The 21,721-nt window shown below is 34.6% G+C and overlaps 1 protein-coding gene across 1 annotated transcript in view; it reads right to left on the bottom strand.

The window, feature by feature from the left end:
- The window catches only part of nav2a (neuron navigator 2a), a 262,068-nt gene extending 242,813 nt beyond the window's left edge, over positions 1-19,255 (bottom strand). Inside the window, exons 1-2 of the mRNA XM_028014169.1 lie at positions 19,153-19,255; positions 17,039-17,510 (exon numbers count right to left, since the gene is read on the bottom strand). Of these exons, the coding sequence (XP_027869970.1) occupies positions 17,039-17,119 (81 nt within the window). The 5' untranslated portion in view covers positions 17,120-17,510; positions 19,153-19,255. The remainder of the gene's footprint in view (positions 1-17,038; positions 17,511-19,152) is intronic.
- Between the last annotated feature and the right edge of the window lie 2,466 nt (positions 19,256-21,721).

Below are 21,721 nucleotides of genomic sequence, written 5' to 3'. Positions count from 1 at the left end.
CACCTCTCGTCCTACAACATTAAGCAGTCATGGTTCTTATCGGCTACAGCAACAATTTAATTACACCGTGCAGGAATCAATCAGCTGCAAACGCATCAGATTGGATTTGATTTGGTTATACTGACTGGTTCTGACAGACGGTAATGTGTCCAGAAAAGGGAGATAAAATGAAACGTAATTCAATTACAAGGATGCAGTTTCAGTTTCCGGTCCCTATGTACTGCAAATTATCCGTCACTAGCAGGAGGAGTTGCCAGAAGTCGGACTTCAGTTTGGAAAATTTTACGTCTAATTTTAATTAACACAAGATTTATGAGTAAACACTGAATTTAGGTGGCGTCTTTAGTGACTTGTTTATAAATATATTTTTTAAAACGATCATTTGTCTCACACCTATGATTAGGACCATTGGAGATAGAGAAAAAAAATAGATGTAAATTTCTGCCAAAATAAATCTCTGAAATTTTTAGATTAGCATAAGAAATGTTCAAGAAAAAAAACAGGAAAATGTTTGAGCTTGAAAGTCACAAATTTGACAGAAAAAAAGATAAATTTAATAAATGTTTCTCAAAAAATTCTGAGTTTGAAAAGTTCAAATTTGCTGGAAAAATAAACAAAAGTTTTTAGATTAATCCAGAAATTTTCAAGAAAAAAAACTTTAAAATGTTCAACTTTTGGAAATTCTGAGTTTCAAAAGTTGGAAATTTTCCAGAAAAACTGAAATTTTGAGATTAATCTTCCTCTAAACTTGCAAACACTAAAATTCTGACGCTACTCCATTTTTGTTTACATTTTGTGAAGGAGGAAGTTGAGCTCAGTGTCTTCTTCAGAGGTTTTTCTGTTGTTTCCTTCAATGGTTCTTGCTGCAGCGCCCCCACAGGCGAGAATGGGAACATGTTTCTCAAAGTGTTGGGTTTGTTTGACACGATGTTGCGTGAAAGCGAACGGCAGCAGCTGAAAATGTAACAAATGTTTTTGTTCCCCAGTCGAACCGAGTCTACCGGACTATCAGGTGTGGAAACATCTGTAGTTTGGGAAGAGCTGAGTTTAATGTAACGAAAATATGCAGCAAATTTGAAATAAAACAATTGCTTCTTTTAATTAAAAGTTTAATAAAATAAACTGTGGAGACTAAAAATATTTATGGCAATAGATTATTATGGGTGCAGCCATTTAAATTAAATAGGCCTTCATGTTTAGTTTATCAATAAAAATAAATTATCTTTATAGCACTCTGGTAACTTAATTCAAATTATTTTGAGCTGCCTTTGAATTCTGATCTTTTACTGCAGAACATCACGGCTCTAATTTAAACATCCTCCGACTGTCAATTAAAAGCTACATATACTTTCATTTATCCATTATGTTCTGTATTACACTTCAATTAAACACTTCATTACAGCATCAAATGAAGCTGTTGACCTGCAGCAAATTGATTTCCTAACAACCGCTCATTAACAGTTCCTGTATAAACCAACAAGGCTTTGATGTTTGCAGTCTTCCTTAATTTCGCTGCGTTTCCTCCATGCTGGAGAGCAGAACCAGGTGCTGCTGATCAACCGTCCGTTTCTGGGTCCTCGGCCCCAGCAGCTGAGCACATGCCGTCCCCGATCAATAGCAGCAGAGAGCGCGTATTGATTACGTGTGTAAGTGATACTAGCGATGGGTGTTGTCATGGAAAAGGAGGAGGGGTGAAAACGGCGACTGGATGCAGCTTAGTGGTGAAACTCGTTAATGTTTGTAACTGAGGAGGACGGTCTCTCCTGCATGCATAAAGCTAGAGGTGGGCAGTAACTAGTTACATTTACTTGAGTAACCTTTTTTAGAAAAATTTACTTTTAGAAATACTGAACTTTTACTAAGCTGTGGGCAGAGCACCAAAAAACTACTCAAGTAAGAGTAGCTCTACTTCAACCTATTTTTACTGAAGTAAAATTAAAAAGTAGCTATTCAAGAAATTACTGGAGTAAAAGTAAAAAAGTATTCGGTAAAAAGTTTACTCAATTACTGAATCAATTAATACTTAAAAATTACATCATCAAAATATAAAATTAAATGTAAATTTTGGTATTTTAAGGACAAAAATGACAATAATCCATATAAATAACAAAAAATAACAAAATCAGGCCACAAATTTTTTTTCCAAATTAGTTTCTGTAAATAAAAAAGTTAGAAAACTTTAACAGAAACTGCAGGTGTGTGTCTGAGCCTGGTGGATCTTTGGTTAAAACATGTTTTTCATTCAGTGGGTAGAAAATACAGAAACTTTACACAAGTAAAAGCAGCGATACTTCAAAATGAAATTACTCAAGTAAAAAGGTACAGTGTAGTAAAAGTGCATTTTACTCAAGTGTAACTGAGTAAATGTAACTAGTTACTACCCAACTCTGCTTTCACAATTTAATTTAATTTAATTTTTAAGATTAATAATGACAATATATAGATCTGCAACTAAAGATTATTTTAGTTAGCGATTAATTTATCAATTACTCTGATGATTAATCAACTATAATGACGATTAATCGATTACACTGATTGCTCATCATTATTTGGAAAACAACAAGTATTAGAAATGCTTCATAATGACAAAATATAGGGCTGCAACTAAATAATTTTAATTATTGATTAATGCACCAATTACTCTGGCGATTAATCGGATGAAAAAGCAAAACACCTGCAGGTGTAACTGCAGTGAAGTCGTATAAATGTTGTATAAATGTTTTAGGCTGAATACAAATGCAGGAAAAACTCTTCAGATTTTTATCTGGAGAAAACAGAAACTATTTATTCTTTTCCTTTCTCTTCCCAATTATGAACTGCTTCACAGGAAATCCCATTTAAATACATTTACCATCTGATTTTGATGTGACAAAAGGTAGAAAAGTTAATAAAATATGGAAACGCTGCAGCTGTGCTTGTTGAAATTCAAGCTGAATCATGAGATGAAGAAATCTGCTTGATTTCATCGACTGTTTTCACCTCATTAGCATTCATTGTGTGAAACTACTGACCCATAAAGAACAATTTGTTCACTCAGCTGTAGCTCTGACGTTACAACAGCACACAAAGCAACGCATTAGTTCTCTGTTGGAACAATTTGACACAACTGCCATTACGATTAAAAAATTAAATCCATATTTATTCAGCTCGTTTATTATTTTCCCGCTAAGTACGGAACACCGCTACAGAGACGTTGACCTGTGTGTGACCTCAGCGGCCATTTAGTTTCCCCGACAGAGTGTTTGAAACCGGGAGAAACATCTGATTCAGCACCTAGCCTAGCTTAGCTTAGCACTCTCATAGGAATTAAAGTGTTCAGCTACAGCAGGGGACACAACATGCTAAAGATTCATGGTAGTAAATATAAATATCACATTTACACTAATACTGTTACATCCAGAAATTAAGTATACCTGAAATTTTAAGAAGCTCAAAAGTTTTTAGAGTCAACATAAAACGGCATATTGGGGCAATTAGGAAAAAAGTCAGTTTCCACCAAAAACTCAGAAATTAATTTCAGTAATTCTCTAGAAAAAAATCGTGGAAATTTCTGAGCTCAAAAAGTTGAATATTTTTGAAATTTGAAACTCTGACAATTTCCAAAAGTCAAAGGTTCAACTTCACAAGCTCAGAAATGTCCATGTTTTTTTCCTAGAATATTTCTGAGATAAATCTCAAAATGTTTGAATTTGTTTCCACATATATTTTTGATTGAGCTCAGAATTACCTTGGGTTTGTCAGAAAATGTCTGAGATTAATATAAAAGAAATTTCTTGCAAAAGACAAGTACATTTCTGAATCTCGAAAGTTTAAAATTTTTGACTTTTGAAGCTCAGAAACTTTTTGCTTTTTGTAGAAAATTTTCTACAAAAATTCTACAAAAATTCTAGGACGAATTCTTTTCATCTTTGAACAAAATTATTTGAGTTTCAAAAGTCAAAAATTTTAAACTTTTGAGATTCAGAAATGTCCTTGTTTTTTTCCCCAATCTCAAAATTTTACTTTTTAAACTCAGAAATTACATGTTTTTTTAGAAATTGTCTTAGAATCTCAAAATTTCTGAGCTTTTTTATCAATCAAATTTTGACATTTCAAAATCAGAAATTTTTATGTTTTGTCCAGAACATTTCTGAGATTAAACTCAAAAATTTGTTTTATGGTTGAAATTTACTGCCTTTTTTCCTACGTAACACACCATTGTGAAATAACATCAATCCTGCAGCAATTAAAGCAGAATATGATTTTTAAAAGTCACTCATAATCCAAGCTGTAACGGTTTCTGAGCTGGAAAATCTGTCAAATAAATACGTCATCATCCGATGTTCAGCTAACAGTAATTTTCTAAATGTTCCCTCAGCGGCGATTTTCACCTGTGTACCAATTATGTTCCCACATCCCTGCAGGGATTCGGCAAAATTTTACAGATTTCCACCGAGTGTTTTCCTGTAACAAAGCTAACCGTTTGCTCCTCTCCCTCGCTGTTTGAGTCGCTCTCCAAACGTGGCAGATTTACGCCGGGGCGTCCGTAACGGAGGCGAGGTTAAGAGGCTGTGGAGAGATTGGCTGGAGGAACTAGAGGAAACTGTGGCTCCACACTTGCTGCTGCAGATGAAAACCGTTTTCTTTCTGCTCTTCATTCGTCCTTATCAGAGCTGAAATTCCTGGTGTGTAAAATTGAATTCCAGCGTATTTCCTAGAGTGAAGATGGGACGACAGGAATGAAAAACACACAGTTGGAAAGAAGGTGTGGGGGCCTCAACTGGAAACATGCTCTGCAGACTTAAGATAACGGCGTCTTTGTGCAGAATAAGGATTACGACGTTAACACGTAAAACCGGCCTAACACGCTGATCTGATGTCCTGCTGCTGATTCAGCAGCTTCAGAAATCAATGACAGGAAGAGAGTCTTTATCAGCTTTATTACAGCTGAACAATATTAGCAAAACATGCGATAACTTTGGTGAATCTCTTGATAATACAACTTGAAATAATAAACGGTTTTAATATCTTTCCGCTTTGGGCACATAGTAACCAAACACATAATGAGTTTTCTATCCAGCTACTGGGAAAAGTGTCATAAATACTAGCATAAAAAGCTACTACTAGCATAGAAAGCTAGTCGTAGCTTCCTGTGCATTTTGTTAGTAAATCTGATGATAAAATGACATAAAACTTTTAAACAGTTTTAAGATTTTTCGGTTTTGGGTTCGTAGGAACCAAAGGGATTATGATCAGTCCGTCCAGCTAATGGGAAAATCATAATCAACAGCATCATCAAATATACTACTAGCATAGAAAGCTGCTAGCATAGAAGGCTAGTAGCAGTGATAGCATAGAAAGCTACTTCTACACAAGCAATACCTTTCTGTGCCAGTACTAGTAGTAGCTTACAAGTAGAAGTACTACTATAGAAGTACATAGAAAGCTACTACTATACTAGTAGTAACACAGAACTACTAGAAATCTAGTAGTATCTTTCTATACAAGCATAGAAAGCTACTAGCATAGAAAGCTGCTAGCATAGACAGTTGGTAGTAATTTTCTATACTGGTAGTAGCATAGAAAGCTAGAACTAGTAGTAGCTAGTAATGACAGCAATTTCAGTATTTGGTACTGAAATAATTATCTACTGTGTTTCCCTCCAATCAGTTCTGCACCTTAAGAATTGATTAGCAAACGATTTTCACAGCATAATAACTAAAAATACCAGCTTCAATGTCACACATAAATTAAAAACAATATTAAATAAATCAACTTAATTTAGCCTTAGTTTTCACAAAATTCTATTTCGACTTATCCATGTAGCACCAATTTACCATTGTCTCCTTTTGTCACTTTGCAAACAAGTCAAAGCATGCTTATTGTATGCAGTAATAACTGCTTTTCTCTTTCTGTAACACGGGGAGCTTCACAGTCTGGTATAAACTAGCTAGTTACAGCACAGATCTGTGCAAAAACACCCATTCTAACCCGTAAAAGGATATAGATCATCTTTACGATCACCTCTGTATAAAATCTGCTGTTTATTCTTTACAAGTTGCCATGGATAATAAATGTGATTCCCGTGTCTGTAAAGGAGGAATCCCATCATCACCACAGGAGCGATCTGAAGCACCTGTTCATCCGCTGACCGTCTCCCCTGAACCGGACTGAACCAGAATCCGGCCGCTGCCCCCCTCCATCCCCGAAACATGGATTACAGCGCAGTCCAAGTCGGGACAACCACAACCTGCTGCAGACAACACTGGGGTTTTTTTTATATCAATGCTTAATGAAGACAGGAAAATCCTTTTAGTTTTTCCAGAACGACACAAAATGACCAAAAACTGAAGGAGAAAAAAATACATCCTACAAAGAGGTTAAATAAGTAATTTATGTGGGAAAATTAGCTTTTAAACCGTTTATGTTCTGGTGTTTGTACTGTTTTTATTCAAATTCCCAATATTAAACCGTGTGGAACTCCACAAGTTATTTTAAGTAGTTTTAATTAACTTATTTTCTAGTTGCAGCCCTAGTGAAAAGCAGTGGGCATTTCTGCTGGGGTTACTTTTGCCAATTCATGATTTAAAGATGAGTTTTAAGGTGTTAAAGCGTAAAATATAAATTATAAAGTCCCATTTTGTAGTTTCAACCCAGAGATGTTTGTTTTATCACTGTGAAAGATGAGAAGATGAATTTAAAACTGTGGTAACTGGAAAAATATGTCCAAACAAACTGATAGGTTTTATCTTGTAAGGACTGAAATGATTAATCATGAATAATTGATTATTGAAATAATAATTTAGAAATCAATCATTAACTGCAGAGTTTAAAAAAGGCCATTTGCTGAAAGAACAACGTAACAATTAAGACAAAATTGCTCAAATTATGTATATTTTGCACTTAAAATGAATAAAACCTTTGTCTTTAAATATGTTTAACCCAAAATCTTGGAAGTGTGAAAGCTTTAGCTTCACAATGTAAATGTAAATAAATATATAGAATTTTGCTTTCCAAATATTAATTGGTTAATCCAAAAATTAAACAGATGCAGCCCTACACTGTACCAATGATAATCCAAGCAGAAATTAGTCAGCAGTAATTTTTTTTATTTGATTAATCGTCAGACTAATCGATTAATCACCAGAATTATTGATTAATTGATTACTAAAATAATGACTTTCTTGTTTTTTGCTGATAAATCATTTTGTATTTGGATGAGGTTTGATAAGGCCCACCTCTCCAACGTTTCTGCCCTGAAGCAGAAGTCCTGTCAACACCAACAGCCCCTGCCACCTGTCCTTCGCCGTCCCTCCGGGTCCAGGAAGAGGCCAGATGGCTCCGGAGGGCCGACCGGGACCCTGGTGGTGCTGCACCGTCCCCCACCCCCAACCTCAGACCTACACCCTCTGAGCCTCCCCTTCCCCCTGGTTTAAAGCCCCGCTCCCAAGGCTCGTCAGTGCTGCATGACTGGGCAAACACAGTCCTCTGCAAAAAAGAAATAAATAAATCCCCTCCATCTCTCCTCTGCAGCTGCCTGGTTTGCAAGAAAAGCATTTAGATTCCCCCTCCTATCGCAAAGAACCAGAACCTTGCTCTCCATCCTGATCCGTTTAGGTCAACCACAAACCCTAAAAGGAAAGTGCTCAACACTTGGATCCACAACGGAAAGCTGCTGCTAACCACCATGTTTATTGCAGATTGTAATCACTGATGTTTAAAAAAGAGTCACAGAGGGCTGGCCATTCGTCATCACCCGACCCGTCGCTCTGATATTACATTCAATTAGTTTCAGATAGCAGCGGCGCACAGCGCTCGGCTTCCACAATCAATCAAGCCCGTCGATGACAAATCATCAGCCTCCGCTCGCTTCTCACATCCAGGCAACAGGCCAACAAGCAAACAGATGAGAAGATGGAGGATCGGCAAGTTTAACGAACGTCTCAGAGCCGGAGTCGAATGCTGCAACCCCGAAGACTGGAGGCCTAAAGGGGCGGTACCACGAATATTCAAGACACATAGTCACATTTCATAGCACAATAATGTGATATAACTATACTAAAATGACTTAAAAGAAATCTATTAAGACTTTATTTGAAAAGGCGTCATAAACCAGACATGACACTGTGATAAACATGAAGGAGTGTTTATGACTGTTGTCATGAAGTATCATTCGGTAAATAATGACACTTACATTAATGCTCATTTTAATGGAACTTTAACTTACTGAATAATTCAACGTTGGCCATTTGCATTAAAATTAATGCAACTTTTAATGCATTAAAAGTTGTATTAATTGACTTTTAATGCAACTTTCAATATAACTTTGCATTAAAAGTGTCATTTGCCAAATTAAACTTCATGACAACAGTCATAAGCATTCATGAAGACGCCTTCATTTTCATAACAGGTGTTGTGTTTATCACAGTGTCATGTCAGTCTTATACACATCTCTTCCAGAAATTTTACTTCATAATTGTACGCCTTGAAATTGGGTCTCTGTCTCTTTAAAAACTCCTGTTCTTTCTGAAACTCCGCGTCCAGGAAGTCATCCCATAATGGCTCCTCTATTAACCCTTTAACAACATTTTACCAGCTTTACTCTCAGAAGTAGCTCCTGTAGTGAGCTCCGCCAGGTGTTTGCTAACTGCTGCTGGCTAGTCTGAAGGAGCTGAGTGAGGCAGAGCGGCTCCGTGAAGCAGAAAGAAGCTCTGAAGTTTGGGAACTGCAGCTGAGAGGAGGAGCTTCGTCCTTTGAGGCGGGGCTAAGTCCACTCAGGCGATGAATGGTTGCCATGGAGATTAAATGATTTCTCAATCAAGCATAAAAATATAAATGTGACACTCCATGTTTGTTTTTGATGAAGGAAAAACATTAAAACATAACATAACACTAAAGATAAACGTAATTTTTACATAGTACTGCCCTTTTAAATTATCGAATTTTAAAATATCTTTTTTCTTCACTTTTATTCACTATTTAATGATCTTCACACTCGTTTATCGTGTGTAAACGAGTGTAAAAAACGAGTGCTGACTCATGTCTTCTGATTTAAGCGGCATTAACTGAAGTCCATAAAACCACGTCGGCCACATGACTATAAATATTTTTATACACTTAAAAAACTAAACGTCCACATAAAAATGAAACAAGTAGGCAAATCCAACAAAATATTGTCATATTTACTGTAATAAATATTAATATTTATCAAATTAAATATAAATATTATTTTCAAGGAACATATTAATGATATATTAATGCTAATAAAGTAGCTCTAAAAACTAATAAACTTTAATTTTGTACAAAAACACTTAACACTGGAACTGGAAGATATTTTAAATATTCAAAATAAAACAGCCAAAACAAATAAATAAAACTGAAATAAACGCAACTGAAAGCATTAATAAAAATAAAAGTTGAATCAACAGAATGGAAATTATCAGTGTCATTTTAATTTATTATGCAATTAATTGGTTAATTAATTTATCGATTATTGCGACAGGTTTAGTCAGAAGTTTCATTAAACTCATGCTCAGAGTAGAAAATCACAGGAATAAATTTCTGTTCAGTGACAGATTCACCTAAAAACATCTGCAACTCATTTTTATTTAACATTGTTTATAATTTCCTCTCCATAATAAATACTTTCAGCCCAAAATAAAAGTTTAATATGAACAGAATCAGTCCAAAAGCAGAAAAGAGAGAAAAATACAACCATTGTTGTGATTCCTAAAATATAAAATCACTTTTATTTCATTGTAAGTTACTTTTCTGCAAGATGTGGGAGTTTCTTTTAAATCAGTAATTCACTAATATTGATGAAAAATAACTTGTTCAACTGGCAGATTATTTCACGTATGCTAAATAAAAAATAATGTAAAAAATAAAAAAACAACTTTACAGCAAAACTTTAAAGTTTTTGGTTGCAGTAAATCAAATTTAATGTAAAAAATTATACACTGCAAAAATAGAAACTTATTTTAATCTAGTTTCTACTGCAAATATCTTAATACACTTTAAAAAACTAAAATAACTCAATATTTCAGCAATAAATGAATAAATGTTTTACATAAGTAACTTCTTAATATAGATAAAGTACAAGTTCAATTGGTCAATTATTTCAGTTAAAATAAGACATTTTTTCCTCATTAAAAATATTTTATGCCTCTGAAAAGTTACTTTTAAGTTAGTTTTGTCTTATTTCAAGTGTCTTAAGGAATTAGAAACTCTAAACAAATACTTGGTAAAGTTTTGTGTTTTTGCAGTGTGGATGCAATAATCATATCAAAATATGTAGGAAAGTATCTAAACATGCTTCATAAAGTTAAAATCTTCTTTTGTAAACAATAATACGTCTAAATAAAAACAACAGCGACGTTTTATCTCACGTTCTGAGCAGATCTGGACCTCTGAATTCATTTTTGTTTTTTGTTTATAAGAACGAACCTGAAGCTGAACGGCAGGTCTGGATGAACATGATTAATTTATTGAGAGAGCAGCCAAGAAAAGCTGCAGCGTGAACAAAGCCTGGACTCCCAGGAAGCCTTGAGAGAACCAATGAAAGATTCAACCCAACGTTACTGAGCCGCTTTTGATTGGTTTTATTTCTGGAAGCCGAATCAAACTGCACCACAAATGGCAAACATATGGTGAGATTTCACACAGCGTTTGGCGTTTTTCTGTGTTTTTCTTGGTCTTTTTTAACACCTCTCAGTGGGTTTAGTCAGAAAACAGTTGGGATCACATTATTTTAACAACACAAGCTGTAAAAAAAAAAAAAGAGAGAGAGAAAGAATACACTTTCTGAATCTTTCAGATAAGAACCAATCCATTTTGCAGACAGGAATTGATTATTGAACAGAAATCTGACACTGATTGCTCAAAAAGAGCGACTGGAAATTATGTATTTATTTCCTCACTAATCGCTCGTTAATGACTGTTTGGTTTGGTTTTATTCTGTAGCTTTAATTAGCGAGAGACGCAGATGAGTGGAGAAAAATCAATTTTAAAAAATCACACGGCTTTTATTTAAACTAATCCTTAACTCCAGGGGAGAAATTGATCTTGGTTTGAGGATTTGCACCGCAAAAACACAAGATCTTACCAAGATTTTTGTCTAGTTCTTATTACTAACGTCTTAAACTTTAAATAAGACAACAATAACTAACAAGTATTAATTAAAAATAAGATTATAATTATAAATGAAATAATTAGCCTTTTCTGTACTTTTTCGTCAATATGAAGGAATTATTGACGTAAATTAATCTCCTAAATCTTGCTGAGAAGTTGCTTGTTGGTTAGATTTGTCTTATTTTAATACCAGATAAGATCTTTTTAATTGTTTGTTCTTTAAAACCTCTCAGCAAAAGCATTTCTTCATTTCTGTTTATAGACTTGGAAATGTTGCTTTTATTTTCTGCATTTTGATGCAAAACGGAGGAATACACTGCAAAAACCCACAAAATTCTTCCAAGTATTTCCGTCTAGTTTCTATTAAAAATATCTTAGTACACTTAAAATAGGACAAAACTAATTTACAAGTGACTTTTCAGCAAAATACACAAGCTTGTTTTAAGTCAATAATTCCTTAATATAGATGAAAAAGTAGTTTGACTGCCAGATTATTTCACTTTAATCTGGGAAAAATGTGTTATAATAAGTGAAATAATCTGCCAATATGACCAATTAAAAAAGCTCTTATATCTTGCTGAAAAGTTATTTTTAAGTTAGTTTTGTCTTAGTGTGCTACAAACTACACAAAAAATACTTTTTGTGTTTTTGCAGTGTGTTGCACAAAAACACAAAATCTTACCAAGTAATTTTTGACTAGTTTTTAGCTGACTGATCTTAGTTCACTTGAAATAAGACAAAATTAATTTACAAGTAAATTATTAGCTTGTTTTAAGTAAATAATTTCTTAATACAGATTGAACAGAGCTAGTTCTCCTGGCAGATTATTATGGTAAAAATATCTTGTTATAAGTTAAATAATCTTCCAGTGGAACTAGTAATTTTTAAAAATCAATATTAAAGATTAATTGACTTAAAACAATCTCCTAGTTTTGCTGAAAAGTTACCTGCTTGTTACTTTTCTCTTATTTCAAGTGAACTAAGATAGAATAGACCAAAAATACTTGGCGAGGTTTAGTGTTTTTGCAGTGTATGCTAACAAACTCCATAATAAATGTTTAAATAACCTTGCTTAATTGAGGTCCTCCACCTTATCAGCTGCAGGACGATTCACTGCACAAAAGATCTAATTCCAGAAAATCCATGTTTAATGAATACCATGAATATCAAACGACTAATTCAGCAACAAAGTCTGCAGTTCTGCTCCATCAGACGCACAACCCCGATTCTCCTCCTCGTAATGCAACGCATCCGTTTCAGGCCTTTTCCGCGCAGGTCTGTGATTGCTGCTCATCGAACATTAATACGCAGAGCAGGAGACGTGTGACAGCAGATCCACAGAGGGAACAAAATCCAATTATCTCCTGCAGAGTGAGGATCGCACGCAGCATCTCAGACCCACAAAGCCCAGGTAATTGCTGAAGGACGCTGACTGTTGCTCCAGTATTGCAACAATGGGAGGCTCCTGTGAAAACGCCGCTTTCAGTTTATTTAAGTTGGTTGAAGTCCATTAAAAGGGAAGGTGAGAATCGGCTCAGCCTCGTTTCCACGGAGACCACCGGGACTGCTGTCGCCGTTAAAAATCTGACCGGGTCCCTCCTCAGACTGAAATACAGGCTTTTATTAAGAAAAATTCACTTCACATTTGTGCGTTTTCTGTCCTGTTAAATAAGAGGTGCTCAAAGTGTGGCCCAGGGGCCATTTGTGGCCTCTGGATTGATTTTTTTGTGGCCCTAACAGCAGTTAAAAAACAGGTCTGTCACTTCAAAAAGTTGCAAAATTAGCACAAAATGAACAGAAAAACATGATTTCACAAATATAAAAACCCGATCTGAAGAAGAAAATAAACTTATTAGTAATATGTACTTCACACCAAACAGACAATTCACACTCTCGCCTGGTAGCAAATGAAAATGTAAAACAGGAAAGCAGTTATAGAAAAAATGTATAATGGCTTTTCTTAGCTTTAGTAACTTGTGCAGAATGTGATCCATTCATCTCTAATGGAAATTTAGCAACTAATTTTTTTTTAAAAATTGAGACTTTGAATCTAGATTGCAGATCTATGCCAGGGAGAAAGGAAAGGTTTAATAAAATGATCAAAATGCAGAAATAAAACAAGTGTATTACCTGAAGTCCTTAAGACAATGCTTCAAGCATCATCAGCTAAACAACCTTTTAATTTTAAATATTTTCATACACTTAAAAAACTAGAACTAGAAGATACTTTAAATATCCAAAATAAAAACACAAAAAATAAAATCTGAAAAAGCTCAAGCTAGCTAGTTGGCAAGGGTACCTAGCAATGGTGTAGTTAAAGGTGGTAGTCAATATGCTTGCTAGCTAGCTATCCAGATAGTTAGCAAGGGTATGATAGAGTTATCAAGTATTTTAGAAGTGAGTTTATCCTTTGCATACTCTTGCTAACTAGCTACTCAGTCAACAAGGATAATTGGTATAAGTTGGTAGTTACTAGTTAGCAAGTATAACGAGATTACTTGGCAAATGTAACTACCTAGGAAGGGTTTACGGTGGTAGTCAACTTATACCCGTGCTAGCTAGCTAGCTAATTAGTTAGCAAGGATATCTTAGCAGTGTGTTACCAGGAATTTTAGAAGTGAGTTTATTAGCTAATAAGGATATGAGTTGGTAGTAAACTAGCTACATAGTTAGCAGAGGTGTGTTTGCAGAGAGTTACTGTTAGCTTAATCAAGATGTCTGACTGTGATTCAAACTTATGCTTGACTTTATTCAAGATATTATGACTATTGTCATTATTATGACTAATCTTGAATCATTTCATCTTTATTCTCAATTTTTTTTTTCTTAGTATGACCCTAATACTCTGTTGTAAAGAAAACAATTCAAGGTCTTCCTTAGACAACTGGCAGTCATCTTACATGGAATGATAAACTCAACTTCACTGTGTTGAGTTATGAATTAGACTATAAAGAAAATAATTCTGTTCAAATTGAACCGAGTGGATTAAACTGGAAACCTTTTTGTTGAATTAACCCAAATTAGACTGAATACATATTTTATATTTGATCTATAAAAGCAACAACTCAAATCGACGCGGTTTGTTTTAGAAAGCAAGGCAACCATCCAGTTTTAAACTGAACTTTCCCATCATTTGAAGGCTTTCCATCACTTATCCGTTCCCTGCTGCTGAACAAAAAAAGAAAGTAAATAAAATCACTTTATGAATGGCAGCAGAGCTGGTTACCATAGCAACAAGAAAAGAAAGGAAAAAACACGAGCTTTCAGGTATATATCCGCCTTTTGTGCTGAAATCCCAGGAACTCTGGGATTTCTTGAGCTTCTCTGCGAGTCAATTAGCAGCCGCTGAGACGCTCGGCATTGTGGGAAATCGGGGGAAAACACCAGCTGGGACTGAATTAATATTCATGTTCTACATATTCCCAGGTGATTCATTTAACACACCTGATCAAATCAATAATTTACTGGGGAAAAGGACCAACACAGGTAAGAAAGAAATATATACGCCGTTTTTATTTTTAAATCTTCAAACTGGTCGGAAATGACCAGCTTTCATTCTACACTGCAAAACACAAAATTCTACCAAGTAATTTTGATCAGGTTTTTATTGCAAATATCTAAGTAAACTTGAAATAAAACTAAACTAACTTACAAGTAACTTTCTAAATCAAGATAAAGGAGTTTGTTTTTAGTAAATAATTGCTTTGATGAAAAAGTACTGAAACCAAAACTTTGTCCTCAATATTAAGGAATTATAGACTTAAGCTCCTAATTCTAGCTGAAAGGTTGATTTTAAGTTCGTTTTGTCTTATTTCAAGTGTACTCAGATATTTGCACTAAAAAGTAGACAAAAATTACTTGGTAAGACTTTGTGTTTTTGCAGTGTAAACATGATTTCATGTCGTTTTTCTGATTTTTAGACGTTAATTCTTAAATCCCAGGTTGATTTGTAAAGTTTGTTTTATTAGAAAAAAAGCTTCTCTAACTGACTTAAACAAATGTATGTTTGAAGGACGCAGACATTTTGTTCCTCCAAACTCCAGCCTTACTTCCAATGGCTCCATTTTCTGGCGTACCTCAAGGTTCTGTTTTGGTGCCTCTTGTTTTTGTTGCATATTGGGAATATTTTTATCACTTCTATGCAGATGACTTTCAGTTTTATGTCTAAGCTCCACAGATTGGTCCAATATTGAAAAAATATTCTGGATCAGGTACGGTAATGTTCCCAATCCATAAGGGTGGATCTATTCAGTCTAATTCTATGCTTTGTCCATAGTTTTCTTCAATTTAATAAAGAAAAAAGCTGAAATAATTACCTTTGAACCTGAAAAATGCCTGCTTGCTTTCTACTGGCACAAACGTTAATTATGGTTTCACTTTAATTGCACATTTGAAGACTGATTGTTTTTAAGAAATATTGCCAAACTGAGCTCTATTATGTCACACTCTGAGCTGGAAATAATCATTTATTCTTTTGTTTTATTCAGACTGGAATATTCCAATGCTCTATAAAGCATTATAGAACAAAATGCCGCAGTCAGGTTTTCACATGTGATTCCAATCCTGATGCAGCTTCCGGTTTATTTTAGAGACCAATTTAAACTTGTTTTACTGACTTGGAGAGAACTTCGTGGACTATATCAGCTGCTTTTCTGCACTTAAAAATCCATTTTTTGCACATTTACAAGAAAAAAAATCCAAACAGATGTTTCTGATCTGCTCAGCTCGCATGAAAAAGACCCACAAATTCAGCAAAACACATTCACAATTTCATAAAACAAGAAGCGGCTCAACCACAAAATAGCGTTTTTCAATAAACCACAACATAAGAGCATGACGAAAACATGGACCTCGTTTGATTTGGTTGGGTTTTTCTGCACGTTATGTCCGCTCTGCATGTCAACGGTCACCGCAGCAGCATGGCAGGAGCAATTTGCTGTACCTCTGCTTTAAAAACAGAGACAACCAATGCCCAAACCAATCAATCACAGCCAAAAAAATCAGAAATCTCTGCTCACTTTGAGCGACAGAGAGAGAAAAAACCCACAAGATCCTCTGACATTTCTGTGTGTTTCTGCAACAGCGCCTAGATACAAAGCAGCACGGAGTGATGAAACCATCAGGATCATGACCCAACACATCACACTGCGTTCTGCAATCAGCAACAAACCTCTGGGTGGCAAAACGCGAGATGGAAAACAGAGAAAACATGCACCAGCATCCAAAACATGCACACTTTTTACCAAAAAGCAGCACAAACAGCAACAAAATCTGTTGGAGGATAAATTGTTTCAGTGATTATCAAGATAAACGATAATGTTGTTGTTTGTTTCCTGGACATAATAACACAAATTCGTTTTTAATTAGACCAATAAATGTTCATTTTACAAACTTTATATCCAAAATGAAACACAGAACCCACAAACAGCAGCAATTATAACAGAAACCATAAACAAAATGGATAAAGATGAATCACTGGAATGGAAATTAATTTATCATACGACTGATTGATTAATTGCACATTGCGACAGGCTAAATTCATTGTTTCTATGACCAACAGGAATGTTTCCATATAAAAATGTTTCCATTAAAATGCAGCGAACAGCCGACACGGAGAGAATGAGTTACGATAACAATTAATCTTACTGCAGAAGTTTAAAGTAATAAATATGAGATTAAAGTTCAATTTCAAAGTCAGAAAATTCTAATAAATTCCTCCACCCAAGCAGAAAAGCATCCCAGATTATTTTATGTGGTCCGTCTGCTGCACTGAACCAATCACACAAGCTTCCATGTTGCCAAAAGGAAACTTTAAATGAAGAAAAGTCAAACTATTCAGCTAAAATTCTGCTTTTTTCTCAGTGAAACACCAGCCAGAAGCAGCAATGGTGGGAAAAAAGAAGCAAAGATGATTCTGTGGTTAACTCACCCTCTTCTGGTCCTCCAGTCCATGCAGCACAGGCTTCCTCCTCTGGTGCTGATGTGGGCTCGCCTCCGCTCCGGCCTCCATCTTTATCCAACCGCCAAATATCCAACCTTTGACCCCGAACCTCCACCCAGAAACCAAACCTTTCCAGGAACGAAGGGAAATACCTGCTCAGAGTATTTCAGTCCACCTTCCCAACCGATTCCCAGTTACGGTGCATGAATGTCAAATCCACAGGCAGGGAAGAGCTTCCTGTCCATCAACCCGTCAAAAATGGGACACTCAACCTCTGCTGCGTCCTCAGGCATAATGCTTCCTGACGGCGACTTCCTGCGCTTCCCGGTCCCAAGCAGCAGAACTGGAGCGAGTATCCGAGCCCGAGACGACGCTGGAAAAAAACATCATGGATGCTCTGGAGATTTGATCCCAGTCGGTGCTGAGGTCATCCTGATGGAGACGCAACCTGGACGCTTCTCTGGAACAGAACAGAGAGAAGCTTTCCCTGACGACATGTTCAAGATGTGGCATATGGAGGAAGATTAGTGCCACTCAAAACAAACAAAATCTTACTTTAAATCTCAAAATTCTGATTTTGGACATAAGGTTTTTAAAGTCAGAATTATGAGGTGAAAAAATTCAAAATTCTGAGAAAAAGTCAAAATCAGGAGGAGAAAGAAAATCAGAATTCTGAGAAAAAAGTAAAAATAGAGAAAAAAAGACCAGAATACTGAGAAACTTACAATTTCCAAATGTCAAAAATGTTCAACTTTTGGAAGTTTTGAGTTTCTCAGAATTCTGACTTTTGATGTCAAAAGTTTAAAGTCAAAATTTTGAAAAACAAGTCAACATTTTAAAAAAGTCAACATTTAGAAAAAGATCAGAATTCTGAGAAACTCACAAAATTTCAAATTCTGACAAAATTTTGAACTTTTACAATTTGTGTTTTTTCTAGCAAATATTTGACTTTTCAAGCTCATAAATGTCCTTGTTTTTCTAGAAAATTTCTGCAATTACTCTGAAAAAAGAGAAAAAACCTTCAAAATTTGAGATCTCAGATTTTCTTTAAGAAAATTTTCTTTTTCTAAGTTTTAAAAGTTGAAATTTTTTTACTTTGCGAACTTAGAAAATTTTAGAAAAAAAATGTACTTTTGAGAATCTGAAATTTCCATGTCTTTTTTCCGGACAATTTTTAAATTAATCTCTTTTTTTTCTAGAAAACCTTGGATTTTTCCAAGTTAATACATTTTCAGATTTTTTTCTATAGAATTTCTGAGTAATCTAAAACCAACAAAAAATCTGAAACTTTGAGGTCCCACAAATTTACTGGAAAAAATTCCAAAAGCCAAAAATCTTCCACTTTGCAAACTCAGAAACCTTACAAGTTTTTTCTAGAAAATATATCAAAATAATGTAAAAAAATTACTGAGATTTGTTCTTGCAAATTTTAAACTTTGTGAGCTAAAAAATGTCCAGATTTTCTCTAGAAAATGTATGAGATCATTCTAAATGTTTTTTGTTTTTTTGTCAAAATGTTCTCCTTTTTTCCATCAACCATGGCCCTAATTCACATGTTTGAAATCTTGTTTGGTGGCCTTAAGTCTATGTTTTCTGGGGAACATATTATGTTCCATGATGCTAATATATAAATAAAAATGAATAGAAATGAATCCAAACTGAATAATGAAATTAAAAAAATACATCTTATGTGACACGTAAATAATTGTAAACTTTTTCTTCCCTAGCAACAGCCTTTAAATGCTCCATTTGAACTTATGTCACTTAAAGCAGGTTAGCTAATTAGACAAATTACCGCCTAATTGCTGCAGGTGTGCAGCTCTTAAATCATTCCCCAAGCGTCAGAAATCTCGTTTAATAATCCAACTTTATGCGCTGACAGCAGTCATAATCTGCAGCAGCTCCTCAGCCCTGACAAACATCAAGTCAAGAGTTACAATGTGGAACAAATTGCCGCCGCAGCATCCCTGCAGGAGAATCACTGTTAGGATCTGACAGACAGACGCAAAAGAAGCGACGGATGTTCCGAGCTTCCCGTAAACTCACCATTCCGACCAAAACATTAAGAAAAACAAAAAGACACGGAATGAAGAGATGCTCACCCAGATGCTCCGCTTCCTTCAGAGGTCGCTCCCTGACTCATGCGTGGCGCTGCCCGCTCCAAGCTGCAAGCGGAGCAGCCCGGTGATGCGTTCAAGGGCTGTCGGAAATGTTAGCGGCAAGAAACGCTCGAGTAATTTGGAGATCTTCTTTTTCATATTGTTAATTAGCATTGTTTTTTTATTATTATTTGGAATATGAATCTGAAAACATGTAAGAAGGAAAAGAGGGAAATGAATGAATCTTCTTCTGGCTTGGTGAGATAATTTGAGAATTGGTTATTTTTCTAGACCTAGAAAACCTAGAAATTTAATTTTCTAGGTTAGAAAAATAAATTAACTTAATAAATTATAGCTTGTTGGGTTATATAGACCAAAGGGTTTTTATACATGGCAAGTAACTAGTTATATTTAATCCTTTACATTTACTTGAGTGACTTTTTTGGGGGAAAATTACCTTTAATAGTTTTTTTACAACATTTAGTTTAGATTTGTTTAGTTGAAATAAACATCCCCCACAAAGTTATTTAAACATACTAATTTATTTATATTTTTGCACTGCCTTTGGGATTGTTTTACTTGAGAAATAAGTTTGTTTAAAGCAAAAATGTACATATTTGCAGGTTTTGTTAAAGTTTCATTAGTTTTATTTTGAAAGAAATTGATTTGGAAAATCTTTTCTTTTGCTTTATTTTGTAATTTACATAAATTATTTTCATTTTGATTTTTAAAATACCAAAATTTCCACATAACTTTATATTTTGGGCCATCTGATTATGTAATCTTAAATATTAAATGGTGGATATTTTGATCTTACCAAGTTTTTTGTTTTTTTGGTCTAGTTTCTACTACAGATATCTTAGTATACTTTAAAGTAACTTTTCATTAGTAAATAATTCCTTAATACTTATTAAGAAAAAGTACTAGTTCCACTTGTAACATGGGAAAATAGTGTTGCCACATTGTTTTTAACTTTGAAATGCAGAGAAATACATTGTTATCAGCAGACATTGGTGATATATTACATATCAGGTCAGTTGTATTTAAATTGAACTGGAATACAATTATGTTCATTTCATTTTCAGATGCAAATCCAAACTTAAAAGTTAACAGGAGCATAGTATGAGCATTTATTAATGTCTTTACCTTCAGTTTGTACTGGACGTTTATTGGACTTTTAAAAAGTTTCTAATAAAGTAAAATGTAACTGAACTCATCATCAGTTTATTTATTTGCATTAACCATGTCCACCATTTTGCGATTCCGTTTGGTAACATAAGTTTTAGTTTTCAATGTTTATGAGAAAGGCTGCCATAGGTTTGAAATAAAAGAAAAATAAGCTTATTATATTTCCCCTTGTGATTCATGGCTGTTTGTTTTTTAGCCATCTATTTAAAAGTTATAAGCTAAAAACCGTTACTAAGTGTTTTAAGGGTCAAACTCAGCTTAAAACTGCAAACGTTACCGTTATACAAATGAGTGAAAATGTTTACATTTATTTTCTTGCCTTTGATACAAACGTTCATGTATTTTAAACAATCACAATAATCTTTTATTTAATAATAAATGTTTATATGTTTCCTTTTTACAGTCCTAAAGTCAGTAAATGTATCCTGTTGGCGTCGGCTTTAAAATTTTGGAGCAGCACCTGAAGGCAGCACCGGGGTCCCGCTCGCTCTCTTTCCAACGCCATCGCATTACGTCACAGAGTGATTCGTGTTCTTTTCTCTCAGCATCCTTGAAGCCGAACGCGTGTTGTCATGGTGATTCTTCATAAGGAGAGCTCTACCGCCACCTGCCGACGAAGTGGAGACACGTCACTTAAAAATATTCCAAACCAGTCGAACTAGCAGCACATTGTCACCAACATTAAAGAATTATTTACTTAAAATAAGCTCATATTTCTTGCTATAAAGTTATTTGTAAGTTATTTTAGTCGTTTTAAGTGCACTAAGATATTTCCACAAGAAACTGCACAGAAACACGAGGTAATATTTTGTGTTTTTGCAGTGTAAGTGTTTTTCACAGGATTTCTCCAACCAGAATAAGATTTCAAATTAACTTCTACCAAAAAAATGAAGGTTTTGCTATCATTTTTTGTTTTATTATTTTAAATTGACATTACTTATCTATATATTGTTTTTGTTTTATCACTTCTTCAAAAGACATTATACAATTCGAAGGTTTGTTTGTTACACTTGCAAAACTACAAAAATGCAAATTATGACAATAAAGTCCCTGCAGATCTGGTTTGACTTTAAGTTTGTCAATTATTCTAGGAGCCTTTTGAAAAGCTGCATGAATAATGTATCAAATAAACCTATCTGACATTCCTCTGTTAAATGGTCCGGAGCTGCACTGAAAATAAGGGGAAAACAAAGTTAAACTGCAAAGAAAAACTTTAAAATGCCTTCAAAAAGTTTGCATTACCTATCAATATCTCTTTTAAAAACTTGACTGTTTAAAGTCTAAATGTGAAAAAAAAAAAACTAGGCAGAATTTAAGACATTTGCACGTTGTTTAAAATATTTTTAAATGTACTTTTTATCACTGTAATGTGATCATGTAGCTT

This window comes from Xiphophorus couchianus, chromosome 4, assembly GCF_001444195.1.
Source record: "Xiphophorus couchianus chromosome 4, X_couchianus-1.0, whole genome shotgun sequence".
Lineage (NCBI taxonomy): Eukaryota > Metazoa > Chordata > Actinopteri > Cyprinodontiformes > Poeciliidae > Xiphophorus > Xiphophorus couchianus.
Note: the sequence above shows the minus strand (reverse complement) of the source record. Positions and strands in the feature narration are given on the sequence as shown.